General features: G+C 44.9%; 1 protein-coding gene across 2 annotated transcripts in view; it reads right to left on the bottom strand.

Moving 5' to 3' along the window:
- Positions 1–2,549: 2,549 nt before the first annotated feature.
- LARS2 (leucyl-tRNA synthetase 2, mitochondrial) overlaps positions 2,550–27,448 on the bottom strand; it is a 78,473-nt gene continuing 53,574 nt past the window's right edge. For both annotated transcript variants that reach the window (XM_081164448.1, XM_081164449.1), the window contains exons 17-21: positions 25,882–26,051; positions 20,424–20,501; positions 17,595–17,706; positions 6,918–7,045; positions 2,550–3,237 (exon numbers count right to left, since the gene is read on the bottom strand). In XM_081164448.1, the coding sequence (XP_081020574.1) occupies positions 3,058–3,237; positions 6,918–7,045; positions 17,595–17,706; positions 20,424–20,501; positions 25,882–26,051 (668 nt within the window). In that variant the 3' untranslated portion in view covers positions 2,550–3,057. The remainder of the gene's footprint in view (positions 3,238–6,917; positions 7,046–17,594; positions 17,707–20,423; positions 20,502–25,881; positions 26,052–27,448) is intronic.

The following is a 27,448-nucleotide window of genomic DNA, read 5'->3' as shown; positions in this document are numbered from 1 at the left end:
ATATTTTATTAAATCACCACCGTTCTAGAGTGTATAGGAGTCAAAAGGTTAAGATTGGCTTATTATTTTATAACAATTACGCTTGATAGCTAATGGAGTTTCTGTATGCAAATGCATACAGTGAAAAAACACATTATTTAAATTCTAGCTAAAATTAGGGTGGCAAATCATGCATCGTCAAAAAAGAAGGTTAAAAGGGGAGATTTGCATAACATCTGCATATGCTGACTGGTATGGATATACAGTGGTGCCCTGCAAGACGAATGCCTCGCAAGACGGAAAACTCGCTAGATGAAAGAGTTTTCCGTTTTGGAGGTGCTTCGCAAAACGAATCTCCTATGGGCTTGCTTCGCAAGACGACAATGTCTTGCGAGTTCCTGCTGGTTTTTTTTCCCTCCCCCCCTTTTTCTAAGCCGCTAAGCCGCTTATCAGCTGATCCGATCAGCAGATAAGCCGCTAAAAGCAGCTAAAAGCCGCTAATAGCGCTAATCCTTCAATGGGCTTGCTTCGCAAGACGAAAAAACCGCTAGACGAAGAGAATCACAGAACGGATTCTTTTCGTCTTGCGAGGCACCACTGTAGATTTAGAATAATGAAACTGTAAACAGAGCTCACCAAAAGCGAGGAAGACTGCAGCTGGCTCATTCTGTTGTCCAGCTGGAAACTGGTCTCTCCTGACTTTCGTTCTTATGGTTCCTTATCTTTAAGCCAGGCAGAAAGGCTGAACATGTCCTCTGACATAGAATATATGGATGGCCACACTAGATGAAACAAGGTATACATTGCTTAACAGGCACAACCTGTGCTTATGGTCACCTTTTCAATATTGACTCAGCTTTGACACCAGAGACTTTTGGATCAGATTTTTGAATGCCCAAGTTGACAGGATTACTATATTTTTTCGCTCTATGGCACACCCAATCATAAGATGCACCCAGTTTTTAGAGGAAAACAAGAAAAAATATATTCTGAATCTGAGGCCCCTCTCCTCCTTGCGCTATGCATTCGAGCGCTCCAGAGCCTTGCCAGGGGCTGCCGCTGCTGCTTCCAGCATGTCAAGGGGCAAACGAGGAATAGAGCCAGGCACCGGCTTAGGGAGTGGCCAGGCTCTCAGGAAGGCTCAAGAGAAGCCCGAGGCAGCTGGGATAAAAGAAGAAGAAGAGGAAGGAGGAGGGAGAATCAGGCTAAGGAGCCCCGGTCCATCCGCCCGTTTGGGGAAGCTGGGTCTGTTGGCCGCCTAGCAGGGTTGTCCCTGCAGGGGGGATCGAAGGAGGCAGGTGAGACGAAGGGACACTCTTCAGCGAAGCGGGAGGAGGAAAGGAAGGGAGCCCTTACGGAGCCCCTTCCTTTCCTCCTCCCACTTCGCTGAGGAGGCGCAAGAGCAGAGCAAGAGGGAGAGCTGCGCGGCACCTCTTGGTCTGCTGGCTTCCCAGCGAAGCAGGAGGAGGGACGGAAGGGCTCTGTAAGGGCTCCTTTCCGTCCCTCCTCCTGCTTCGCTGGGAAGCCAGCACAACAAGAGGCGTGCGCAGCTCTCCCTCTTGCTCTGCTGGCTTTTGGGATAGCTGCGCAGCCTGCATTCTCTCCATAAGACGCACACACATTTCCCCTTACTTTTTAGGAGGAAAAAAGTGCGTCTTATGGAGCGAAAAATACGGTAAGCCAATCTTCATTAAAAGGAAAACGTCAATAAACCAAAGATAATTCTTTGAGAGCCATGCTCAAGATGGAATTGGACCAGAGATTTTGAAGGCTGAGCTAACTCCTAACAATAATACAAAATGCAAAAAGGTTATTTACACCTGCTCAGGTCGGTAAATATATTGAAGTTCGGGACACAGCAGCAGCCAGGCAATGTTGAGCTACACACTAGTCTGTGTTTCCTGGAGCTTCTGAAATGCTGTTCAAGGTAGACAGCTGTTTAAATTCAGCCACTGTAAGAATCTGGTTTTGATAGCTCTAATTAGCCCCCACCCCCCGAAACAATATCTACTTGTAGTAGTTGCCCTTTAGAGTTCCATGGATTAAAGGCTTAGAAATATTGGCCATACATTATTGGGCTGATTTCCAAATTGTCAAGACAGAGAGCTGACTTGTGACTCGTGGTTTGCCAATAAGATTGCACACTAAGCTCTGTGAACTGAAATGGCAAAGAAGTGAAGCCAGGAAACCTGTTCCTTTTTGTTACAGAAATTTCCGGTGTCTAGAACAACCGACTTACTGTACTAACCAAGTGGCTGAACTGGTTCAAGAGAACAGCTATACATGCTATGGAAGTACATCATAGACTCTCCATATCTGAAAGGCACCTCGTTTTAGAATCAGAACTGAGCAAAAGACCAAAACTGGCATGTATGGATGTCCCTTGGCAAGACTGCAATACTTGGACGTGATCTATTACCAGCATGCAGCTTTGAAACATGGAGACAATAATTTAAACAGAGGAGTTGTGTGTGTTTTTTGCTAGAATTAATTTTCATTAGCTTGTTTTGTGCTGGTGAACTCTGTGGGAATTGGTGGAAAATATAGCAAAGATGTACTCGAATAAACAATAAAGTAGAAAACACATTTTATTATGAATGCTGAGACTGATTAACCAAGCTGAATGGTTATCACTAGGATCAGTGAAAGGGATGATGGATTACAACAGTGTACATTACTTTCAGTAACAATACACTGAAAATATATTTCAGTATTATTATTATTAAAAGAACACCCCCTCCCAAAATATTTCTGCACAGGGAAACAAGAATAAGAAGGATGCATTTTACTGCATTACAGCTTATCCCTGCACCAGATACTCACAGCAACACTTTCACTTGTATGTAGCAACAGTGATAAAAACGAAAGCCAGCTTTTGTACATGATTTCCAAAGAAATATTTGCAGAAGTGCTCATGTTCATTGATTATATACAAGTTAGCTTTTGCTTCTTTATCACTCAGCGCTTTAATTTTTCTGCCCTCTGCAGCATCTTGGTTGGAGAATATGGTCGAGTTTCTTTTTCCCCACTTTAATCGAAAGTGATAAACAGGCAGTTTTAAGAAAATGCGGCTACCAGCTATTCCTGGATAAGGAAGTTGACAAGCGCAGTTCTAGGAGACAATATGAACTTTTTAATGGTGCGTCCTTGGAGATATTCGGTCCCCAGCTTACTTTGAACAACCAGTTCACGAACTACTTCTGCGTCTCGAGATACTTGTTGAGGTACACCAACTTTTCCACAGGGTTTGTTGTTGATCTGGAAGGGGAAAAGGAGACAGAGATGAGAACTAAAAGGAGATGTCTACAAATGGGCCCTCAGGTTTCTTGTCCGTTTACCACTATCTGCTAGATAAATAATTCAGGTATTATTTAGAACTTTCAATCCAATCATTAGATTTCTGTTACCTTGCGTCAGCCTGCCTTTTTGTTACTGTATGTTATCACATGTATAAAGGTAAAGGGTAAAGGGACCCCTGACCATTAGGTCCAGTCGTGACCGATTCTGGGGTTGCGCGCTCATTTTGCTTTTTAGGCCGAGGGAGCCGGCGTTTGTCAGCAGACAGCTTCCAGGTCATGTGGCCAGCATGACTAAGCTGCTTCTGGCGAACCAGAGCAGCGCATGGAAACGCCATTTACCTTCCCGCCGGAGTGGTACCTATTTATCTACTTGCACTGGCGTGCTTTCAAAATGCTAGGTTGGCAGGAGCAGGGACCGAATAATGGGAGCTCACTCCGTCACGGGGATTCGAACCGCCGACCTTCTGATCAGCAAGTCGCATGTATAGCCCTGGGCTAATTTAGCCAATCCAGTTGGGTCTGGTTTTAAAAACAAGTAATGCGTAAAAGGTCAGAGAGGCTGCCTTATAGAATAAATGAATCATAGAACAGGATCACAGAGTTGGATGGCACCACGAGGGTCATCTAGTCCAACTCTCTGCAATACAGGAATCGTTTGCCCAATGTGAGGCTTGAACCTACGACCCTGAGATTATATAGCTCTCCCGAATGAACTATATTAGTAGTAATGAGAAGCCAGCTTGGTTCACATGCCACATTAGAATAATTATGGCTTCATATGAATGAGTAGCATGCTAGTGCACGCAGATGAAATTATGTGGGCTACACTCCTCCCGCAGTTCTGCTGCAAAACAAACCATGGTTTGGGTTTGTTGTGTCATGAAAACCTAAGTTTGTGCCTTGTCTCTCTCCAGATAAACCACAAGCAGTAAACCTGCTTGTTTCCTAGAAGTCACAGGATTGGGGAGGAGTGGAGTGTCCACTACTTCGTCAGTGTGCACTGGAACACTACCCATTTCAATTAAAGTTAACTAGAGTTTAACAATGATTCAATTTGACATAGGAATCAGATCACTAAGTAGACACTGGTTAGTTTTTAAACAAGATCAAACCCCAACTTTTCCTGTTGTACATTATCAATGTATTTTCCAGACAAGTTAAAAGTACCAGCTTCAATACAGACAGGGCCAACCTGAGTGAAAGCATTATAGGGAAACCAGAAAAGTTTTTACAAAGAAGATTGTCAGGGAACTGCCATTGGAGCCAAGAGTGGAGGTAAGGCTCCCCGACCATGCAGGAGAAGGGACCAGTAGAGGGAGAGAGAACACTCCCTTTGGGGAAGGTAATCAGCGTGACACCGGGGAGGAAGGGGATCAGGGAAGGACTTCGGAGAGAGGGCTCCAAGACTCTTCCACAGAGACCAGCGGGGAGAGTCCAGGACCTCCACTGGCTACGCCTACTCTGCGCAGAAAACTTCCGCGCAAGGAGGCTAGGCGGAGACTGGGCGTCAAGGAGTTTTTATGTTGGAAGAAGTTCAGGAAACACCCACTGACGGATTCTGCCAGTGACTGACACAGCCACGGAGAAAGGGCTGTCCAGCCAGGGAAAGGTTTAGCCAGGCAAAGTTGCCTAGAGCTTCAGCATCCTTTACGCACGAGCAACCCCAATTCCCATTACAAAGATGTTACAGAAAAGTGAGAAGGTTGGACACGGGGCGATGAAATCTAAATGGCATAAAATCTGTGAACAAGAGTGCGCCCTAGAAGACAGGTTGCATCCAATTTTTCAATTCCAGGCTATTAAGGTGCCACCAAGGAAGCACCAGTTTTTAAAAAATGCAGTGCCAGATGCTATGATGCCCTGAATCTGACGAAACATGGCAATAACGCCTGGCACCACAGAAAATCAGATATTTATTTCATTATGTCTACAGCGCACAAAGCAAGGGAGGTGACCTGTTTCATGTTGATCCTTGGTCAGACACAAATGGAACAACAGAGTGTGATATCAACACTGACAGAACTGCAACTGTATGGGTAAGCAGCATGGCATTAGCCCGAGATATTGACACAAATGTCAAGTTGGGACTTAGAATGTCAGAACACTTGTGGAGCTTTGTAAATGCAAAATCTGGAACAAGATATTATTTCACCTGCTGATCTTGATTTGTAAACATGAAACTACCGCCATAAATGACAACCCAGTGTCAGCCCCCCCCCCACAAAAATAACGTACCTCTACATCACCAAGCAGGTCACTTTCCTGCACCAAACAGTGGCAACAAAGGTGTGCAATGTTAGTAGGTAAACACAGGACCAGGTATCGGAACACAGTTTAAGCAGAATCTATGCCTTTGGGGGGGGGGGGACTTGGCTGAGGAATGCCATTTGTAGCAGCAGCTCTGTGTCATGTAGTTCTGCTCTAATTATTTTCATGTCAGACCATGATTAGACTTCTCTGTGGGGTTTTGTACCAGTGGAGGAACGTCCCAGGCCCAATCAGGTCCTTTTGTTTCCACACAGTCTCTTGTCACGGCCCAGCTCCCACCCCATGTCTCTGAATCCCATCCTGGCCACTTCCACTCCCAAGGTCACATTGACTAGATCTAGGGCAGCTAATAGGACGGACTGGAGCAAAGTGGTGTTACACAAACTCTCTGCACGCAAACCAAGCTGGCAATAGCTTTCCAGATATGGCAGGGAGAGATTTCTGCCTGGAACCCTGGAGAGCCATTGCCATCGAGGGCAGGTAAATACTAAACCAGGTGGACCAATGTTCTGAGTAGGAGTGGCTGACATGAAGGAGGAGTGTTGGTCCTTTGACAGCAACATCACTACTGGTTAACGGTTTGGTGCAGGGACAGGCAAGATTGGGGTGATGTCAGCACACCGGCGGAGCCAATTCTGCACTGGTACGTCCTTGCTACTGCCCAGTCCCCACTGTTGAGTGGTCTCTTTAAATTTGAAGGTTCATTATTGTTCCACAAGATGTGTATTTCTTTAAGGGCCAGAGCAAATAACGTGACCTAGTTTTACAGCTGTGAAGCAGTATAGCAGGTGCTATTAAGTTATGTTAATTAAGCTGTTGAGTATAGTATATAAAGAGCAGAACCTAACTCTCCCAGTACCCTGGTGGTTGGGTCATGCTTATTGATACATTTAGTGTAAAAGGAGTTTTTGGTTTTGTTATTAAAACCTAGCAAAAGTTATTTTTGCGTTCCTTGTAATGTGTGGTCTCCCCAGCACGCCTTCTGCAGCGCAACTAATCTGCAAATAGCCAACACCCACATGGTCCTGATAAGTGGCATAAATGCTGCTGCCGGGAGTGGTTACATGCTGCAGTCCTTCCATGCCAGCTACTCCTGACTCTGTATTAAGGCAGCAAGCTATGTCTTTCCAAGTAGAAAACACAGAGCAATCACTAACTGAACCAACTGGGGAGGCGGGATTGAGGTGAGGGCTTCTGTTGATTTGAAATCTACACTTCTGAAATTGCTGAGTTTATTTCGAAGACAATCTGCTGGGCCTTAACAGCAGCAAAATTAACCCCCCCCCCACATACAACCTTCTCCCTGATAGGTGATGCAAGAAATTTTAAAGATTTTACAATCACAACCAAAGGAAGAGTACGTGTTCTTACCAGAACGGAGACTTGCACTATTTCTGGCAGCTGTTCAGACTTTGGGTCCACCGTAGGCCAGGACTGCTGCAATACGTCCATGTGCCAGAGATGATGAGTGCAAAGTTTGTTTTGAGCGTGAGACAAGCCTGAAACACAACATCAATGGATTGCTTGTACTTAAAACGAAACATTTGTTTTCGCAGTTTGCTTGCTCCATTTAAGCACTGCCCAGAGCAGAACCGTTGGGAGTTTGCTTTAGCACAGAACTGCCGACATCCTGTAAACTGAATGTGTACCAGATTGCGCATCACAAACCAAAGAAAGCAAAATAGCTCTGCTGTCTGAAATTCAAGCAATAGGTTAAGGGACGATGAGAAAAATAGTCCTATGCTATTCTTAAAGGGCTTAATAACAGATGGGGACAGGAGATTTTTTATTATTATTATTATTATTATTATTATTATTATTATTATTATTATTATTAATCTTATTAGACTTGTTAGCTGCTTGTCACGTGAAGCTTGTCTCCAGGCGACTTACACCACATTTAAAAACAAACAAATATATTTATTTATTTATTGAATTTATATATGCCCTATACCTGCAGGTCTCAGTACATTATGGTACATGATGCCATAAAAACAGAACAAAACCACCCCCCTAGAAGCCACAGCACACAAGGAACATGATAAATATATCTACTCATTAAAGCTTAATTGAGGCTGCATAACAAATATTTTTGGGAGTGAGCCCCAAACATAAAGGGACTGTATTCTGAGGAAATATTTACAGGATTGCGTTGCAAGAGATTGTTATGGTACAAAAGAAAACTATAATACTTTCAAAATATAGTCCAGTCAAAGTTAGACACATGCTAATCTTCTGTCCTGCTGAAATGAACTACCTAATGTTAGCTGGCTCATGATCCCAGTCTGTTGGATAAAAAGCTAGATACTCAGCTTTTTGTAAAGCACAGAAATGGTTTTGGACACAGAGTCCTTAGCCTGACACAAAAGAATTTTATTTTAACCACTTGAATATTTTAAACCACTTTTTTTGTAAGCAGTGTGCAACAAATCAAAACAAAAACATGATAATATTCATTAGAAACAAGTTCTCTGTGCAGCCACAACACGTGGTCTTCTTTGTGTGGAGTAGTTTTCCAACAATGTACTTAGTCAGGTGGCAAAATTAAGCAGTCTCAATCGCAAGTGCATACGTGAAACCTTTCAAAGTGTAAAGGAAAGTAATAAGCTGCTTGAACAGTGATTCATTTTTCTTGCTGGCCCTTTCTGGTTAGGACTTTTCTGTTTGTAAATGAGCTCAGTTCTTTCCTAGACATCACATGTTAGATGGGAAAGCAGAAAACATGCAATTATAGGCCACTCCTTATTTTTCTGTTCAACTGGGATTCCTCACAACATAACAAACCCTCCATCCCTCACCTTTCTGAAAAAAATAAGAGATCAGCGCCATGGCGAATCCAGATATATAACATTAAAAAACAACAACCTCACAGAGGAGAACTCTGGGACAACAGCAATACTGCAACCTTGAGATTTGTTGATGAGAAATTGCTAACTTGAAGGCATACTATACAAAATTGTGAAACGATGCCACTTAGAATTCCTTGGGCAGAAAAGCTAAAACAAAGTTGTTTTCAAAACTTGGAAGTTTCTGTTTATTTAGCTTATTTGCTTTCCTGTGCCAATTCTCACTTTTGGAACCCAAATAGAAGCCATCGTTTCCGTCTGTAGCTCCAAGGTGAATTGAGTTTTCATTACTTCCTGTATTCATAAACATTATAAAAAAGTCACAATCCTATACAGTCAAACCTCAGTTGTTGAACGTAATCCGTTCCGGAAGACCATTCGGCCTCGAAAACGTTAGACAACCGATGCACAGCTTCTGATTGCTTGCAAGAGCTTCTTGCACTGAAGTGGAAGCTGCGTCAGATGTTCAAGTTCTGAGGAACCTTCGAAAACCGGAGCATTTACTTCCGGGTTTTTGGCGTTTGGGAAATGAATGTTCCAAAATGGAGCCGTTTGAGAACTGAGGTTTGACTGTACACATATCTGGGAGTGTTTGAGGGCTTCCTTTGAAGTAGACCTTATAGGAGAGCATTGTTTATGATCCAAAAGTAGTTCCATCTGCTTAAACCAGGGATGGGCAAAATGCAGCCCTCCAGATGTTGTTTTCCCCTCAATCCCAGCCAGCATGACCAATAGTTCAGGGGTGATGGGATTTGTAGTCTAACAAGATCTGCAAGGCCACAGATTGTCTACCCTGGCTGAAACCATCAGAAAGAAAGATTTTACAGAATTAGGAATTACTTGTCAAACTTCTTAAATATATTTTAAAAGTTTCCAGATTCCAAAATCTCCTTCCAGATACCTAGATATAGCTGAAACGTTGGGTTCTGTTCCAAGAACTTGATAACTTCACAATGTGAAGGACAACATCAGTGACTGAACTCAACAGAATATATTCTTTGGGGATGGGGTGGAATTCAGATACAGTGGTGCCTCGCAAGACGAAATTAATTCGTTCCGCAAGTTTTTTCTTCTTGCGAGTTTTTCGTCTTGCGAAGCACGGTTTCCCATAGGAATGCATTGAAAATCAATTAATGCGTTCCTATGGAGACCGCCTTCAGACCAGGTCCAGGGACAGTCTGTCCCCAGACCTCTTCTGAAGGCTGGCGGGGGAAGAAGGACTTTTCTCCCCACCGCCAGCCTTCAGAACAGCCTTCTGAAGGCTGGCGGTGGGAAGAAAAGCCCTTGTCCCGCCGCCAGCCTTCAGAAGAGTTCCCGGAGGGCTGCCTAGGCTGCGGATAGCAGCCTGCTGCCCGGTGCGAGGCAGACATCTGCAGCTTGGGGTGCCCTGCAGGACTTCCCCGCAGGGCTCTCCAAGCTGCGGATAGCAGCCTGCTGCCCCGCACGAGGGGCGCTCTTAAGCAGAGCGCCCCTCGCGCGGGGCAGACATTCACAGCTTGGGGAGCCCTGCAGGACTTCCCCGCAGGGCTCTGCAAGCTGCGGATAGGCGCAGCAGGCTGCTATCTGCAGCTTGGAGAGCCCTGCGGGGAAGTCCTGCAGGGCTCCCCAAGCTGCGAATGTCTGCCCCGCGCGAAGGGCGCTCTGCTTAACAGCGCCCCTTGTGCGGGGCAGCAGGCTGCTATCCGCAGCTTGGAGAGCCCTGCGGGGAACTCCTGCAGGGCTCCCCAAGCTGTGAATGTCTGCCCCGCGCGAGGGGCGCTCTGCTTAAGAGCGCCCCTTGCGCGGGGCAGCATGCTGCTATCCGCAGCCTAGGCAGCCCTCCGGGAACTCTTCTGAAGGCTGGCGGGGGAGAAGGGCTTTTCTTCCCACCGCCAGCCTTCAGAACAGCCTTCTGAATGTTGGCGGTGGGGAGGAAAACCTTCCTCCCACCGCAAATCTTCAAAACAGGTCCGGGAACAGAGGAGAAGCGCTGCGCGCCTTCCCCTCTGTTCCCGGACCTGTCCTGAAGGCTTGCGGTGGGAGGAGGGCTTTCCTCCCCACCGCCAACATTCAGAAGGCTGTTCTGAATGTTGGCAGTGGGGAGGAAAAACCCTCCTCCCACCGCAAGCCCCGGGAACAGAGGAGAAGCGCTGCGCGCCTTCTCCTCTGTTCCCGGACCTCCCACCACAAGCCTTCAGGACAGGTCTGGGAGATTTCCCTATGGGCTTTCGTCTTGCGAAGCAAGCCCATAGGGAAATTCGTCTTGCGAAGCCTCTAAAAATCGGAAAACCCTTTCGTCTTGCGGGTTTTTCGTTTAGCGAGGCATTCGTCTTGCGGGGTACCACTGTAATTAAACTAGTTTTCTGACCAACTTAATCCAAGGCCAAAAATCATACGGAGGGGCTTTTACACCATCTAGAAAGAACAAGAATGACCACCAAACACAGCAAAACAGGATAGTGTGCACAGAAGGAACTTTCTTTATTATTTAGGCAAAGAACGCAAAATATGGTCTGAAGCTCAACATCAAAAAAACAAAGATCACGGTCACTGGTCCCATCACCTCCTGGCAAATTGAAGGGGAAGAAATGGAGGCAGTGAGAGATTTTACTTTCTTGGGCTCCATGATCACTGCAGATGATGACAGCAGCCACGAAATTAAAAGACGCCTGCTTGTTGGGAGAAAAGCAATGACAAACCTAGACAGCATCTTAAAAAGTAGAGACATCACCTTGCCAACAAAGGTCCATATAGTAAAAGCTATGGTTTTCCCAGTAGTGATGTATGGAAGTGAGAGCTGGACCATAAAGAAGGCTGATCACCGAATAATTGATGCTTTTGATTTATGGTGCTGGAGGAGACTCTTGAGAGTCCCATGGACTGCAAGAAGATCAAACCTCTCCATTCTGAAGGAAATCAGCCCTGAGTGCTCACTGGAAGGACAGATCCTGAAGCTGAGGCTCCAATACTTTGGCCACCTCATGAGAAGAGAAGACTCCCTGGAAAACACCCTGATGTTGGGAAAGATGGAGGGCACAAGGAGAAGGGGACGACAGAGGAAGAGATGGTTGGACAGTGTTCTTGAAGCTACCAGCATGAGTTTGACCAAATTGCGGGAGGCAGTGGAATACAGAAGTGCCTGGCGTGCTCTGGTCCAGGGGGTCACGAAGAGTCGGACATGACTAAACGACTAAACAACAACAAGCAGAGCCCCACAAACCTGCAAAATAAGCGTGAACTTAAAGCAGGTAGATTACTTATATGGGATATATACATGACACATATATTCTCTGCAGAGTACTTCTAATGCCCTTCATTTGTTGTGCCCACATGTGGGAGGACTGTGAAAACTGGTCAGGCAACACAACCGACACAAAACAAATAGGAAAATCTTAAATGAAAGTAAAGAAGACTTCACTCTTGTTAATGTATCTTTTGCAAGATTAACTTTTCTTGATGGGACTCCTAGCATAACATAAAGCCTTCCAGATCCAGTAATCTTACATCCTTATCTGGATAGAAAAAATATTTTATTTCGTAAACAGCCAAGTATCTTATATGTGGTGTCTGAATGTTACTCAGATGCAAAGTTCCAGGAAGGAAACACGATTTCCTCATCCTGTTCACATTTGCAAATTGCCAAGTTATCAGTCTGGTGAACTCTGGCCAGCAGTAAAAGGCTGAGTGACATGTTTTGGCAGTGCATATGCAGAAGGGATGACACATGGGCAAGTGGAGCACTCTGAATTTAAAAGGAGACACGAAGAGCAAACGAGAAAACATTGCTGAGGTAGCTTATCAGAGAACATTTGGACTCCGCAAAATATGAAATATCAGGACACTCTAAACCTCTCTTAGTGTTCACTGGTTGAAGTGGATTTCATTCCTAGAAAGCAATCCAACTATTTTGCTGTGGGGGTTACAAGTACTTTTCAACAATTAAATTGAACAATGGTACAGTTACGGCTTGAACAAAATGGTCAACCTCCTTGAAAAGCTTTACTATCACTAAGAAAACTGTTGCATAGGTTTTTTTTTAGCTGAAAACCACGTTTATTTAATGTTGTTTAATATTACAAAACCTCTAAACAACTGAAATACAGTTGTATCTTGGTTGTCGAACGCCCTGGAACTCGGATGTCCTGCAGCTAATCAGAAGCCGTGATTTGGTTTTGGAAGTCGAACGGACTTCCGGAACAGATTCCGTTTGACTTCCAAGGTACGACTGTAAAAATAAAAATGCGACAGTGACATTCAGTAAGAGTTCTAAAAATTAGATAAGCACAAGATTAAAACCAAAACTATCACAAATAAAACTGAGCCATGCACAAAATGGAGAATTAAAAATTAAGATTTCAGGAAAGATTTGATTGCACTGGGGGAGGTTGTCTGAAAGGTATGCTTTCCCTTAGTGGTTTAGGGTTTTAAATGCCAGCAACAATGCCTTAAACCCTCTATAATAGAGGTAGGTAAGAGCAGGACTCTGGGAAAATTCAATAACGGGTTTACATAAGCTCTTCTGATGCATACCATGACCAGAAAATGAAAAGAAAGGCTTATCTTGAAGAATTTCCTTCTTCCTAGCAGAGGAGGGAATCTGCCCATAAATTAGGCCTGCTGATCACAGATAACTAAAATATTCTTTTTTATGCAGAAGCTATGCTTGGCTGCTTTTTGAAGTATGATTTGAAGCTCCCAGTAACATAGGGATAACAAGGGGTACTAAAATCTATTAGCTCAAGGCAGGCTACTAGAACAGAGCAAGACACAAAGGTAACATGAAATAAGTTCTCAAAGGACATTATAGCACTTAATTCAGCCAAGGGGAACACAGGGTAAATAAGTACGAAACATAATGTACAAGCCTGCACTCAAATAGCCCCCTCCTAATTGATGTGCTGGGCATGTAAGAATTATGCAGTAAACACTTCCCTGCCACAAAATCCTGGGAAGACAAAAAAGTAATTTATCTTGAGGGCAGTTCAAAGAACTTAATATGAGATTGGATAAATGCCAGTGTATGCTTTCCTGTTTGCTATTTCTCTCAGCCAGCAGATTTTTTTTTTTTAAAAAAATTAAAAATCCAGTGATCAGTATTTCCTACTACGGAACGAGAACTGCTAGACAGATCTAAGCATCTGTCCTCTTGCATTAAAAGATAGGTATTTCGAACTGGTAAGCTGCTTGACTGGCATGTGTCATTCGACAGCACAAACCACTTCGAAGCACATGGCAGAGGAAAGGTCAGCTCAGTGGAACAGCATCTGCTTTGTGTGAAGAAGGACCCAGGTTATCGATCACCTGCATGTCCAGGTAGGGATGAGGGTGACTCCCTGCCCTAAGCCCTGGAAAGCCGATGCCAATCAGCATGGGCGATACTGAGCTTGATGGACCAATGGGCTGATTCCGTATATGCCAGCTCCCTTTCTTAAGGCAGCACAGCAGCATTTTTTAAAATTAAAACAACAACAACACTACCCTATATTTCAACAAAAGTAGAGACATCACCTTGCCAACAAAGGTCCGTATAGTAAAAGCTATGGTTTTCCCAGTAGTGATGTATGGAAGTGAGAGCTGGACCATAAAGAAGGCTGATCGCCAAAGAATTGACGCTTTTGAATTCTGGTGCTGGAGGAGACTCTTGAGAGTCCCATGGACTGCAAGAAGATCAAACCTCTCCATTCTGAAGGAAATCAGCCCTGAGTGCTCACTGGAAGGACAGATACTGAAGCTGAGACTCCAATACTTTGGCCACCTCATGAGAAGAGAAGACTCCCTGGAAAAGACCCTGATGTTGGGAAAGATGGAGGGCACAAGGAGAAGGGGACGACAGAGGATGAGATGGTGGGACAGTGTTCTCAAAGCTACCAGCATGAGTTTGACCAAACTGCGGGAGGGAGTGGAAGACTGGAGTGCCTGGTGTGCTCTGGTCCATGGGGTCACGAAGAGTCGGACATGACTGAACGACTAAACAACAAAATCTTTCAACAACCAATGAGATTCAAGTATAAAAAAACCCACTGAATAAATACCATTATAAAGATGTCGAGAAGTGCCCAGCTACCTTAAAGGCAAAGCCATCCTGCAGCATCGCTGCTTAACGCCTGCCATCACCCCTCCCTTTGTGCCCTAACTCTTGCACAAGAAGAACACCAAGATTGGTGGGTTCATTTTCCTCATGGGCGCAGGGGGTGTAGAAATAACCAGTTAACTCCTTTGGCTATGTAAGCCATCTATGGCCTTTTAAAGTGGGGAGAGGGTATTGTTTGTGTTGGTCACGATGGCGTGTATTTTTGTGTTTTTACGCTGTAAATCGACCTGTGATCCTTGGATGAAGGGTGGTCGAGAAATTTAAATAAATAGAATATCGAGCGAATTCAGCCCGTTTACCGCCTGCCTCTGCACGGCCAAAGCATACAAGATCTGTGGGTTGTTCAAAATATACAGTCAAACCAGGGGCCCGAAATAAAGAAGCTACATTAAGATTAGTGATGGAGATGTACACGAGGAAGGAGAAAAATGATGGGTGGGTAAAATACAAACAAAACAATCCCCTCTCTAAGGTGGTCTCGCTAGCATCACGGGTAATCTTTGCTCATCACAAAAAATACATTTACGATTTCTCTTTTAAGATTTCTCTTTAAATAGCTTGTGCTAGCTGGACAATCTCAAATGTATTTTGTGATGAGCAAAGATGACAACAATGGCCGATGACAACAAATGGGGAATAACCCCCATTTTAATCATGGAATGGGTGTGTGTATGGATGTGGCAGGATCTTCCAATTAAATAGGTCCATGTGTGCTTAGGACTCCTCTTAAGCGCAGAGTTTTAGATGCTCAGCATGCTCATCACATAGACAAGGAGCTGCTGGAGTGGGACACTAGCGGTTCTCACAACCCAGAAAAGTAAAAGACGTGAACTGAGACAGTTTTTTCATCTACTCCTGGAAGACAGAATAAATCGAGGCTGTGCACCAGGAGAGTGCTTGACATGCAACAAGAAAGGCTCTGCCTAATGTGGAAGGCAAAGTATTTATTCCACTGAGTTTTAAGGAGACAGATATTTTATTCTTAGGCTCCCCACCCCCATCCCCGGACAAGATTTCCTGTACAGCTACTTCATTATTTTCTTTTACTTATTTTGGTCTACCTCCCTATCCCTAAAGGGACTCCGAGAAGTCAAAGGGGCAGCAAAACAGAGCTTTCACATTACGTTACATTAAATGACTAGACCAAGCCAATACGGATGTGAAAGAGCCACTGGAGAAGGAGAAGAGTGGGCTGAGATGTCCAAAAGAAGGGGAGAAAGGGGGTTTTGCAAGAACTTTTGCAGCTGCAGTACCCAGAGGGATAACTGCATTAGTCTGTAGCAGCAGCAGCAACAACAGAATCTAAAGCCCTTTAAAGACTAACACATTTACTGTGTCAAAGTTCTGCAGACCACAACCCACACTCCAATAAAGTGAGCGTTCAATGAAAGTGGAGGCCAAACTAGTGTACCAGTCTTTAAAGCACCAACAACAGTTTTTACTGTGACAAAGACCCTTACTGACAAAGGTTCAGAATTTAGCTCTTTTCTGTTCTGGTTCTTATGTGGGTTTTGCTTAATCTTTGTGCTGACCTTTAAAGCCCTAAACGGCCTCGGCCCAGTATACCTGAAGGAGCGTCTCCACCTCCATCGTTCTGCCCGGACACTGAGGTCCAGCGCCAAGGGCCTTCTGGCGGTTCCCTCATTGCGAGAAGCCAAGTTACAGGGAACCAGGCAGAGGGCCTTCTCGGTAATGGCACCCGCCCTGTGGAATGCCCTCCCACCAGATGTCAAAGAGAAAAATAGCTACCAAACTTTTAGGAGACACCTGAAGGCAGCCCTGTTTAGGGAAGTTTTAATGTTTAATAGGTTATTGTATTTTAGTGTTCTGTTGGAAGCTGCCCAGAGTGGCTGGGGAAACCCAGCCAGATGGGTGGGGTATAAATAATAAATTCTTCCTTCTTCTTCTTCTTCTTCTTCTTCTTCTTCTTCTTCTTCTTCTTCTTATTTCCTGTTTATTTGTTGGTTTAGTTTATGCGGCTGTATTAATTTTATGGATGCTTCAGTGTTGCTTTTTGTCCAAGAACCACTCTATGAAATCTGATTGTCAGCGTTCCCCTACCTAAGATCCCAGAACCCTAGGTGGTCCCTTCTTTGTAAAGGACCTTCTATTGAGGACCCAACTCCCCTTTGTTACTCCCCTTTTCATCTCTGGACAGCCTCCTGCTTTTTATGATTCAGCATCCCAGCCCATTCCATCTTTCCTTCTCCTCTTTTACTGGCCCACCTACTGGTGGTAAGCAGTCTCAGACCACTTTTCGCTCCATTGCTTTACTTTCCTCCACCTCAAATACTCTCTTTTCTCTCTAACACTTCCTCCTTCCTCCCTCATCATAGAAACCAACTCCTAAGGGATGAGGTCTCTTGGGGCTCCCCATGAAATATTTGAAGGGGCCGCCCCCAAGTTGATGGGCGTGGCCATTCAAATAGTGCCCGGGCACCGCATCTTGTGATTGTTTATGTGGGGCGTGGCTTACCTGGCTCCCCCCCCATTTTATTCAAGTTGGCACCCCTGCCCCTCATGATCCTCATTTTCTCTTTGCCTCCTCTGCACCCGAGAGCAAATGCTCCCGAAAGCTGCCTTTGCTATGCTCTGGAATGCTCTCAGCATCCTTCCAATGCCCAGTGTCTCTGTGCAACATGACCTCCTGGACAGACACCTCTGCTTCGCATTGTGAGAAGCTGCGCAGAGTGGCTGCCCCCCCCCCAGTAGTATATGCAAACACTATCTTTTATTTACTGTATTTTTCGCTCTATAACACGCACCCGACCATAACACGCACATAGTTTTTAGAGGAGGAAAATCCGTAGGCATGCCACCCGTAGGCATTCCCTCCATAACACGCACAGACATTTCCCCTTACTTTTTAGGAGGAAAAAAGTGAGTGTTATGGTGCAAAAAAATGGTATTTTAAAACAATTTCATACTATGAACAACACCTTTATGTCAGAAAGGCTAAAAATGACCCCTGTAACAATTATTCACAGATATTAGTTGCCTCTAACCCCAAACAGTTTCATTCAGGTGCAATCAAATTGTTTAAGTCACGAATGCAGAGCTTTCCTTGCAGTTTTTTCCTTCTTCGTCACAGTGGTAGCAACAAACAAACAAGCCCACAATGGGGCAAGTTACCTTTCCAGATCTCTGAACTTATGTGGGGGGCCATCGGGGCAAGCATGACAAAGAGACTTGCCAAAGCATCTTCAAATTCTGCACTGTGAAGAACAACCGGCTGTGAGGCTTGCTGCAAGAAAAAAAAGAAAGAAAGGGAGGGAGGGAGAAGAATGGATTGTAAAATGTAAACACTTCATAAAGCAGCCACTCATGAAGAAAAATGACAGTATGAAAGTAAAAGATCAGCTTATAGGATTAGAGCCTCAAAAAGTACATTGGAAACTGGAATTCACTGCTGTAGTACTAAATAAATTCATAATTCCGTTTGTAAATGCGAGAGATAAGCTAAGCAAGATGGATAACTCTGGCTGGGTCTATGCTTTGCTTGGACTCTTTGTCAGTATTCCAGCTCTTTCCCCCCTAGATAAAGCTACAGGGTTAGCCTTAAAAAAACCCAGATGCAGAGCTGTAGGAGAGGGAGTTTTCCAAGGGTCACCATTTCTTTTGGCAATGGAAAACAAATGTTAGTTGTTGGGCATTATTTCTTTATTACATTTATATCTCGCCTTTGCTCAAAGAAGCTTGAGGTCCCCCCCCCCTTTTAAAGGTAAAGGTAAAGGGACCCCTGACCATTAGGTCCAGTCGTGGCTGACTCTGGGGTTGCAGCGCTCATCTCGCTTTATTGGCCGAGGGAGCCGGCGTACAGCTTCCGGGTCATGTGGCCAGCATGACTAAGCCGCTTCTGGCGGACCAGAGCAGCGCACGGAAATGCTGTTTACCTTCCCGCTGCAGCGGTACCTATTTATCTACTTGCACTTTGACATGCTTTCGAACTGCTAGGTTGGCAGGAGCAGGGACCGAGCAACGGGAGCTCACCCCGTCGCAGGGATTCGAACCGCCAACCTTCTGATCGGCAAGTCCTGGGCTCTGTGGTTTAACCCACAGCGCCACCCGCGTCATTACAATAATTCTGTAAGATAGGATAGCTTAAGAGACACTGAGCAGCCCCAGGTCAGCCAGTGAGCTTCATGGCCAAGTGGGGATTTGAAGATACACAAGCCCATTCTAAAGAATGCACAGAAAGGGGGGAAAGGCATCGCTGCAGGGCAATAGCCTTGCTTGCTACCTGTGGGTGCGATTATGGGTTTGTTTTATTTTTGTTCTCATTTTATTATGTACTTTGTGGTTTTATTTTACATCTTATGCTGTAAATCATCTTGAGATCTTTGGATGAAGGGCGGTATATAAACTAATCAATCAATCAATCAATCAATCAATCAATCAATCAGATGTTTGTGGTTAGATGTATCCTGCTGTGCTCTCCAGTTCTAAATAAATACAATTAAAAAGTTCAAAGAGTGACTAGAATAGACAGTTGTCTTGCTTGTACTGTGGTGCCCTGCAAGACGAATGCCTCGCAAGACGGAAAACTCGCTAGACGAAAGAGTTTTCCGTTTTGGAGGTGCTTCGCTAGACGAATTTCCTATGGGCTTGCTTCGCAAGACGACAATGTCTTGCGAGTTCCTGCGGGTTTTCCCCCCTCCCCCCTTTTTCTAAGCCGCTAAGCCGCTTATCAGCTGATCCGATCAGCAGATAAGCCGCTAAAAGCCGCTAATAGCACTAATCCTCTAATCTGTCAATGGGCTTGCTTTGCAAGACAAAAAAACCGCTAGATGAAGAGAATCACAGAACGGATTCTTTTCGTCTTGCGAGGCACCACTGTAATTAACATGAAAACAAGAGGTGCCTCTGATACTCTGCAACTGTATTCCACTCAGTAATCAGAATAGCAAAAGAGGTTCTGATTGGCTGAAGATGCACGTTTTCCCCAGGTGCATAATACGGTGCCATGACCAAGTACATGGAAAGTGTAAGGTTCTCAATTTGTTAGCTTCAGAGGAGGTATGCCGGTTGTGTGCAACAATTAAGAAATAAAATCCATTTATTAAATGCACATAATCTCCCACCTAACCGCACAGCAAGCCCTCATCCTGTGAAAAGCCTCGTTGGCAGGTTGACATTCCTTCTAGGAATCCTATCACACCAACAACTTGTTTGACAGCTGCCTACAGATCTATCAGAAGCATTCATCTTCAGACTCCTTTAAGTAACGCTGTGTGTGTCTACTACAGTTACTACTAAAGATCATTTCAAAAGTGAAATAAGAACAGATTTCACTGCTTTCTGATGAAGTAAACCTTCTTGGGCTTGTTCTAATCTTAGCTTTCCTACTTCCTGTTTTCAGGTGGGTGTGATAGTCGATATTCTCAAATGCAGATTAAAAACTGTGCTGTCACACTACTTAAATGCTCTTAGGTTTTATACTGTACCCACCAATCTGTTAAGAGTGTGAACACATGGCCTATAGAGAAAGGCCTTGTTATTAAATTAGACCCAAGGAAACTGTAGTTTCAGTTTCAACATGCGCAATCTTTGCCAGGTGATATAGTCAACAGCTGTCTTAGCTCAGTTAAATTTCAATTTTCTTCAAAAGGTAAAACAAAACAATTGTTTTCCAAGGTAGGGGAAACAAAACAGACCGTAATATATGTTCTAATTTACAATATTAACAAGGATGAAGATTTGTTAAGATATTAGATTATTACTGGTCTTCGTGATACTGGGAATGCCATATTTAAGCAATTCTAAAAAGGAGGCTTTCAAACATTCCAAATTAACAGGAAAAAATGCACTATGGATAAAAATGATCTTAGGGAAATGCAAAAACTAAGCTTTTAGAGCATTTAAACCACCAGCTGCACCCTTGCTGCTAAGCATGGATCTGTAGTGCACATCAGTACCGTAAAAGAAGTTATTAAAATATGATAATTTACATGGTATACTCACTGACAAAGTGTTACTGAGGCCCATCAGTCGAGCAATTGCGGTATGAAATGAGAAATCATCCTGGAAGAATTCGGTTACCTAATTGCACAAAAGAAAAATGTTCTCTCTTTGGTTAATTCAATTTACTACAGCTCTGCAATTCTTGCTTATTTAAACAATGTCTAGGCATCCCTTTATTGAAACGAACAGGGTGCTGCATAAACGCTGGAAGTAGAAATGCAATGGGGTAGTCAAAACAGAAATTTATTGATCCAACACATTTTTAATCCCGACTAGTCCTTCTGTCCATTTTTAATTACAGAACTGGTTCTATATACACGCAGGTACCACTGTCAGAACACAATGAGTTCTCATGAAATGGGTCATTAGGCAAACATTCACATAATGAGCTGATGATTTCTATTATTTCCCATGGGAACATTTTTCATCCATGCTTCCTCTCTCCATGCTTTCTGCTTGAAACTGCTGCAGCCAATCCGCAAGAGCCCTACAAGAAAAATTGTTATGTCCAATCTCTCTTCTACCAATGGTTTCTCCCTGAAAAATAGCTGCTGTCGACCTGCACAACAGAAACAAGTAAGGAAATGGGCAAACCCCAGCTGTTTGGGTATCTGAGTCAACCCTTTGTGGAGCAAGGTTTGGGGATAATCCTTTGTGTTCAGATAACAAGCAATCTGATAGCGGGACCTGCATGAATTGTATAAAACTATCTTAACAGACAATCTGTATGAAAGTTATAATAGTATTGTTATAGACATTATTATATTCATACTTATTTATTAAAAGTATTTATAAACAGTCCTTCATCCTAAGATCTCTACAGATGAACGACTACAGTGGTACCTCGGGTTACATACGCTTCAGGTTACATACGCTTCAGGTTACAGACTCCGCTAACCGAGAAATAGTACCTTGGGTTAAGAACTTTGCTTCAGGATGAGAACAGAAATCGTGCTCCAGCGGCACGGCAGCAGCAGGAGGCCCCATTAGCAAAAGTGGTGCTTCAGGTTAAGAACAGTTTCAGGTTAAGAACGGACCTCCGGAACAAATTAAGTACTTAACCCGAGGTACCACTATATTATGAAAATACCTAGAGTGTATGACTAGGATTAGTCCCATACTAGCAAATGTGCAAAATAATTCTAAAGTGGAGGAAGGTTTCAAAAGCAGCTTGAGCTATACCATTTTTATTTTAATTAAGCTTGAATATTTCTCAAGACAAATTTCTATAGAAAATTTCTCTAAAGAAATCTGGGCAAACCTGAATTAGTTCTTTGAATCCTGGCAAAACATTCACAAACATGGATTTGGACAGTCAAAAACAACTACTTGTGCCTCCCTGGAAAGACTTGCTTCATAAGAAGATTCCCGATTACATACTGGCCTCAAGTACAATTTTGTGTAAAACATATATTATTGTAGATAAATTATATATTATTATAGGTACAAAGTATAGGTACAATACTTTATACACATAGGCATAAACGATCATGAGGCTTCAACTGACTGAAAACACATCTTTGATAGGCTTCATATGTTGAATTCTGAAAAGACAGAGGTACTGTTTTGGGAGGACAGGGGGCGGGCTGGTTTGGAGGACTCCCTGGTCTTGAATGGTGTAATTGTGCCCCTGAAGGACCAGGTGCACAGCCTGGGAGTCATTTTGGACTTACAGCTGTCCATGGAGGCGCAAGTCAATTCTGTGTCCAGGGCAGCTGTTTACCTGCTCCATCTGGTACGCAGGCTGAGACCCTACCTGCCCGCAGACTGTCTTGCCAGAGTGGTGCATGCTCTAGTTATCTCCCGCTTGGACTATTGCAATGTGCTCTACGTGGGGCTACCTTTGAAGGTTACCCAGAAACTGCAACTAATCCAGAATGCGGCAGCTAGACTGCTGACTGGGAGAGGCCACTGGGACCATATAACACTGGTCCTGAAAGACCTACACCGGCTCCCAGTACATTTCCAAGTACAATTCAAAGTGTTGGTGCTCACATTTCAAGCCCTAAACGGCCTCGCCCCAGTATACCTGAAGGAGCGTCTCCACCCTCATCGTTCAGCCTGGACACTGAGGTCCAGCGCCAAGGGCCTTCTGGCGGTTCCCTCACTGCAAGAGGTGAGGTTACATGGAACCAGGCAGAGGGCCTTCTCAGTAGTGGTACCCGCCCTGTGGAATGCCCTTCCATCAGATGTGAAGGAAATAAACAACTACCTGACTTTTAGAAGACATCTGAAGGCAGCCCTGTTTAGGGAAGTTTTTAATGTTTGATGTTTTATCGTGTTTTTAATATTCTGTTGGGAGCCGCCCAGAGTGGGTGGGTAAACCCAGCCAGATGGACGGGGTATAAATATTATTACAGTGGTACCCCGCAAGACGAATGCCTCGCAAGACGGAAAACCCGCAAGACGAAAGGGTTTTCTGTTTTGGAGGTGCTTCGCAAGACGAATTTCCCTATGGGCTTGCATCGCAAGACGAAAGCCCATAGGGAAATGCTGGCGGTCGGGAGCAAAGACTTTCGCCCACAGCCGGCCTTCAGAAGAGGACCTCTTCTGAAGGCCGGCGGGGGGCAAAAGTCTTAGCTCCCCCCCGCCTGCCTTCCCCCCCGCCTGCCCCGGGCGATCTTAAAATGCTGGCGGGCGGGAGCGAAGCGTTCGCTGCCGACCCCCAGCATTTTAAAATCTCCAAGGGACAGCAGAGAAGTCTCTGTCCCGGGGAGATTTTAAAATGCTGGGGGTCGGGAGCGAAGCGCTGCCGACCCCCAGCATTTTAAAATCTCCCCGTGTCCCGGGGAGGTTTTAAAATGCTGGGGGTCGGGAGCGAAGCGCTGCCGACCCCCAGCATTTTAAAATCTCCCCGTGTCCCGGGAAGGTTTTAAAATGCTGGGGGTCGGGAGCGAAGCGCTGCCGACCCCCAGCATTTTAAAATCTCCCCGTGTCCCGGGGAGGTTTTAAAATGCTGGGGGTCGGGAGCGAAGCGCTGCCGACCCCCAGCATTTTAAAATCTCCTCGTGTTCCGAAGCGGGGAGGGGGGCGGGGACACCTGCCCCAGCCGCCCCACTTCGGAACGCTGTTCCGAAGCGGGGAGGGGGGGCGGGGACACCTGCCCCAGCCGCCCCACTTCGGAACGCTGTTCCGAAGCGGGGAGGGGGGGCGGGGACACCTGCCCCAGCCGCCCCACTTCGGAACGCTGTTCCGAAGCGGGGAGGGGGGCGGGGACACCTGCCCCAGCCGCCCCACTTCGGAACGCTGTTCCGAAGCGGGGAGGGGGGGCGGGGACACCTGCCCCAGCCGCCCCACTTCGGAACGCTGTTCCGAAGCGGGGAGGGGGGGCGGGGACACCTGCCCCAGCCGCCCCAATTCGGAACGCTGTTCCGAAGCGGGGAGGGGGGCGGGGACACCTGCCCCAGCAGCCCCACTTCGGAACGCTGTTCCGAAGCGGGGCGGGGGGCGGGAACACCTTCTGAAGGCGGGCAGGGGGCGAAAGTCTTTGTCCCCCCTGCCTGCCTTCCCAGGGGCTTTTAAATCGCCCCGGACAGCGGAGAAGTCCTCCGCTGTCCGGGGCGATTTTAAAATGCCGCCCGCCAGCATTTTAAGATCGCCCCGGACAGCGGAGAAGTCCTCCGCTGTCCCAGGGTTTTTTAAAATGCTGGGGGTGGGAAGAAAAGCCCTTGTCCCCCCCCCCAGCCTTCAGAAGAGGTCCGGGGACAGACTGTCCCCGGACCTGGTCTGAAGGCGGTTTCCCTAGGAACGCATTAATTGATTTTCAATGCATTCCTATGGGAAACCGTGCATCGCAAGACGAAAAAACCGCAAGACGAAGAGACTTGCGGAACGAATTAATTTCGTCTTGCGAGGCACCACTGTATTATTATTATTAATGATGATGGTGATTATGTTCATTCATCTCCTCTAGATTCACCACTGAAAAATCCTTACTCAGTTTATCAAACCAGTAATTCTCTCTAGTGTAGTTCAGAACTGTTGTCATCCTCCAGAATCAGATCTCTACTTGATGGTTTCGTCTTGCCCATACAGCCAAGATCCAACGTTATGCTATCAAAACCTATATTGTATGGCACCGTTTAATTCTTCACACACTGGTAGGAGACCATGCCACAGCCACAGGTATCTAGACCAAAATTTCCTTTAGAGTGGGGTCCGGCATAACGTGCGCAGATTGGAGGAAGGTGTAGAAGTGAAACCTGAATGTGATAAATTTGAAAACACTGTGCCTTATTAAATCGTTTGTTCTCCAGTAGGTGCTGGAAGAGGCAGAATGGCTGTGTCTTTTCTCAAACAGTCTCTTGTGGCACCTTAGGGCCTAACAAATTCATTATGACATAATCTAAGTGGACCGTAGTTTATGAAAGCCTATGTCAACATTAGTTTGTAAAAAATTATGCCACAATAAATTTGTTGGTCTTTAAGGTGCCACAAGAATCTGTTTCTGGTGAAGAAAACTAACCCCTCTGGAAACTGTCTCAAATAATTAACACTGAGTAGGCTTCCAAGGAAGTTACTGCTAGATGTTTATCTTCCGCTTTTAAAATAAAGATGATGTATGGTAGATCTAAGTTTGCCTGGCTGTGCAGCGGGATAAGGATTATCACCACCCAGCAGCATTTTAGAAACTGTTCTTGCTTTCTTTATCGGTGCTTCAAGCTGTGCCACACAAAACAGAAGAAATGGAAGCACTTATGGAATTTATAGAGCGTAACATTGGTATATTACCTGCAGAGCAACAACTTAGTCTTTATAAACGCAGAGACACAATTCCTCTATATTGCTTTATAACACTTCTAGCTTTTTCACATCTGGGGTGCGGGGATCGTTATCAAATGCCATTATGGAGTCACATTTACTTTCCCTGGCTGAAAAAGGAGGGAGTTTTAAAAGCAGTAGAGAAAAATAATCAGAAGACTAATCTACTATATATCTTGGAAGGCGAATTGTCTGTCTGTCCATTTGTTTGTTCTCTATGGGTTCAGCTGCCTCTTAAGAGATTGTCGCCAAACTCGGCACAAAGGTTTCTGAGGTGGGGACAGCATTTTTTGTTGATGTTTGGATGCCGCCCACCATTTTGAATCAAGATGGTAGACTGACACATCACTTTGGTGTGACTTTACCCATTTGGGGGTATAGGTTTGGTTGCCTCTTGAGATACTGTCACCAAACCTGGCATGAAGGTCGCCATTTTGAATCAAGATGGCAAACCAAACTGTGACTTTGGCGTGACTTCCCCTGCTTCTTGGTGTGACGGGTCCAAACTTACATATTACCGCTATCCATTTAACGGTAACGAGGGTGAGTGGGTTGGGGGGGTTATAGCACTCCCCACTATATTCTATTAAAATAAAAAGAACATTATATTGTTAAAGCTTAGTGTGACAACGGACAAAACATCACTAACAACAAAAATGACTCCATCATTCTTAGAATAGCCAGAATTCTTTCTAACCTCAGAGACAGTGCTGTTCTTCTGCTCCCAGATACGCTTGGCTTCAGCTTTCTCTTTCTGATTCAGTAGCTGTGGACTTGGCAGAGTTCCAGAATTCCTAGCTTCAATAAATTTGGTTGCTAAGTTCCAGAGGCGAGATTGCCATCTTTCCACCCCAGGGATTGCATCAGCTGAATGAAAAATGACAGGAGAGAGAGGTTTTCATTAGCACGAGTTAAGATAACATTTTCAGAGGGAGAAAAAGAAGTGAGACAAAGAGTTCTTCCCCTTTTAATTAGTCAGCATTTAACAGTTTTGAAGCTAGCAATACTTTAACATACAACTTGCAAACGGAGTAAAATAAACTCACTACCTTATTGCTATGGCAGCTACACTTTATATCTGAAATATTCAGAAGTACTTTCCTTTTTGTTTTTAGGCTGAATGCCTGGTGACAGAAATGCCTTAACAGAGAAGGTCCCTTCCACCACTGACGTAAAGTGAGGACAAACACAAGTACTCTCTCGCCAGAGAGGTCAAAGCAGATGCAGCTTCAAGTGGTGCAACTTGAAGAGCAAAGATAAAGGCTGCCGGTGCAGAATTCAGCAGCCAGGTTGCTCACCAGAGCATGGGTGCAATCCTGCTCCTCTCCCATGTGTGGGCTCTGTGCTTCTGGAAGCCTTGTGTTCCCCCCATCCCCACAAGGCTATATGAATGTGACGTCAGCAATTTCAACAACTCAGGCGTTCAATTTAAAGCCCAAAATGAAAGAAGCAATCTAAAGACTAGATTAGAAAGAGAAAATCCAATAGGCAGGTGTTATTGTCCAGATGGTATCTCTGGAGTGCTAAACTGGAAGGAAAAATAGAGATAGTACAACAGTTTGCACAACACGTGCTCATTTTGAATTCAGTCCCTTTTCAAATAAAAATAGAATAAAACTGTCTCCCACTTGCGATGATATACTGGTAGCTTGACCCTGTCTGCCATTAGAATGAGTAAGGATCAGCACAGACTGTGGACTAGGGTCACTGAGTCATCCCATCTGACATTGTAAAAACCCTCTCTGAAAGTATCGTTAATGCTCATCCCTCATATAGTATCCAAAAGGTCTTCAAAACAGAAAGCAAACAATCACTGCTTTTTCTTTTTAACTCTGCCAATTGCAAATCTGCCATGGAAAAAAAGCAAAGCACATCACAACAGCGCAAGATTCTAAAAGGCGGAAGCAGGTTATAACATAGGAGATCTGGAATCCGATCTGCCAACTTATTAAAAATGAATGTTAAAGCAGATGCAGGAAGCTTTGGTTTTGATCACAGAAGTTGAGCTGGGGACAGGGTGGGCAAGTTAACCCTTCTCTTCATGTAGTTTTCTTGATCTAAACAACACCCCCCCCCCGCCAAGCTGTCATTAAACTAGCAGCAGGGGGCGAAATTACAGGTATCTTTTCTGTTCACATTTTTTCCACAGCGGTGCTAACAGAAGCTTCAGAGGGAAATTTAGATTGGGATAACCCACAGGGACAGTCTGATCACAGATGTCCTATGTCACCCCTGAACTCATCACAATTTAGAAACAACTGGAC

Source organism: Podarcis bocagei (assembly GCF_964188305.1).
Source record: "Podarcis bocagei genome assembly, chromosome: 12".
Taxonomy (NCBI): Eukaryota; Metazoa; Chordata; class Lepidosauria; order Squamata; family Lacertidae; genus Podarcis; species Podarcis bocagei.
This window is presented reverse-complemented; position numbering and strand designations above follow the sequence as displayed.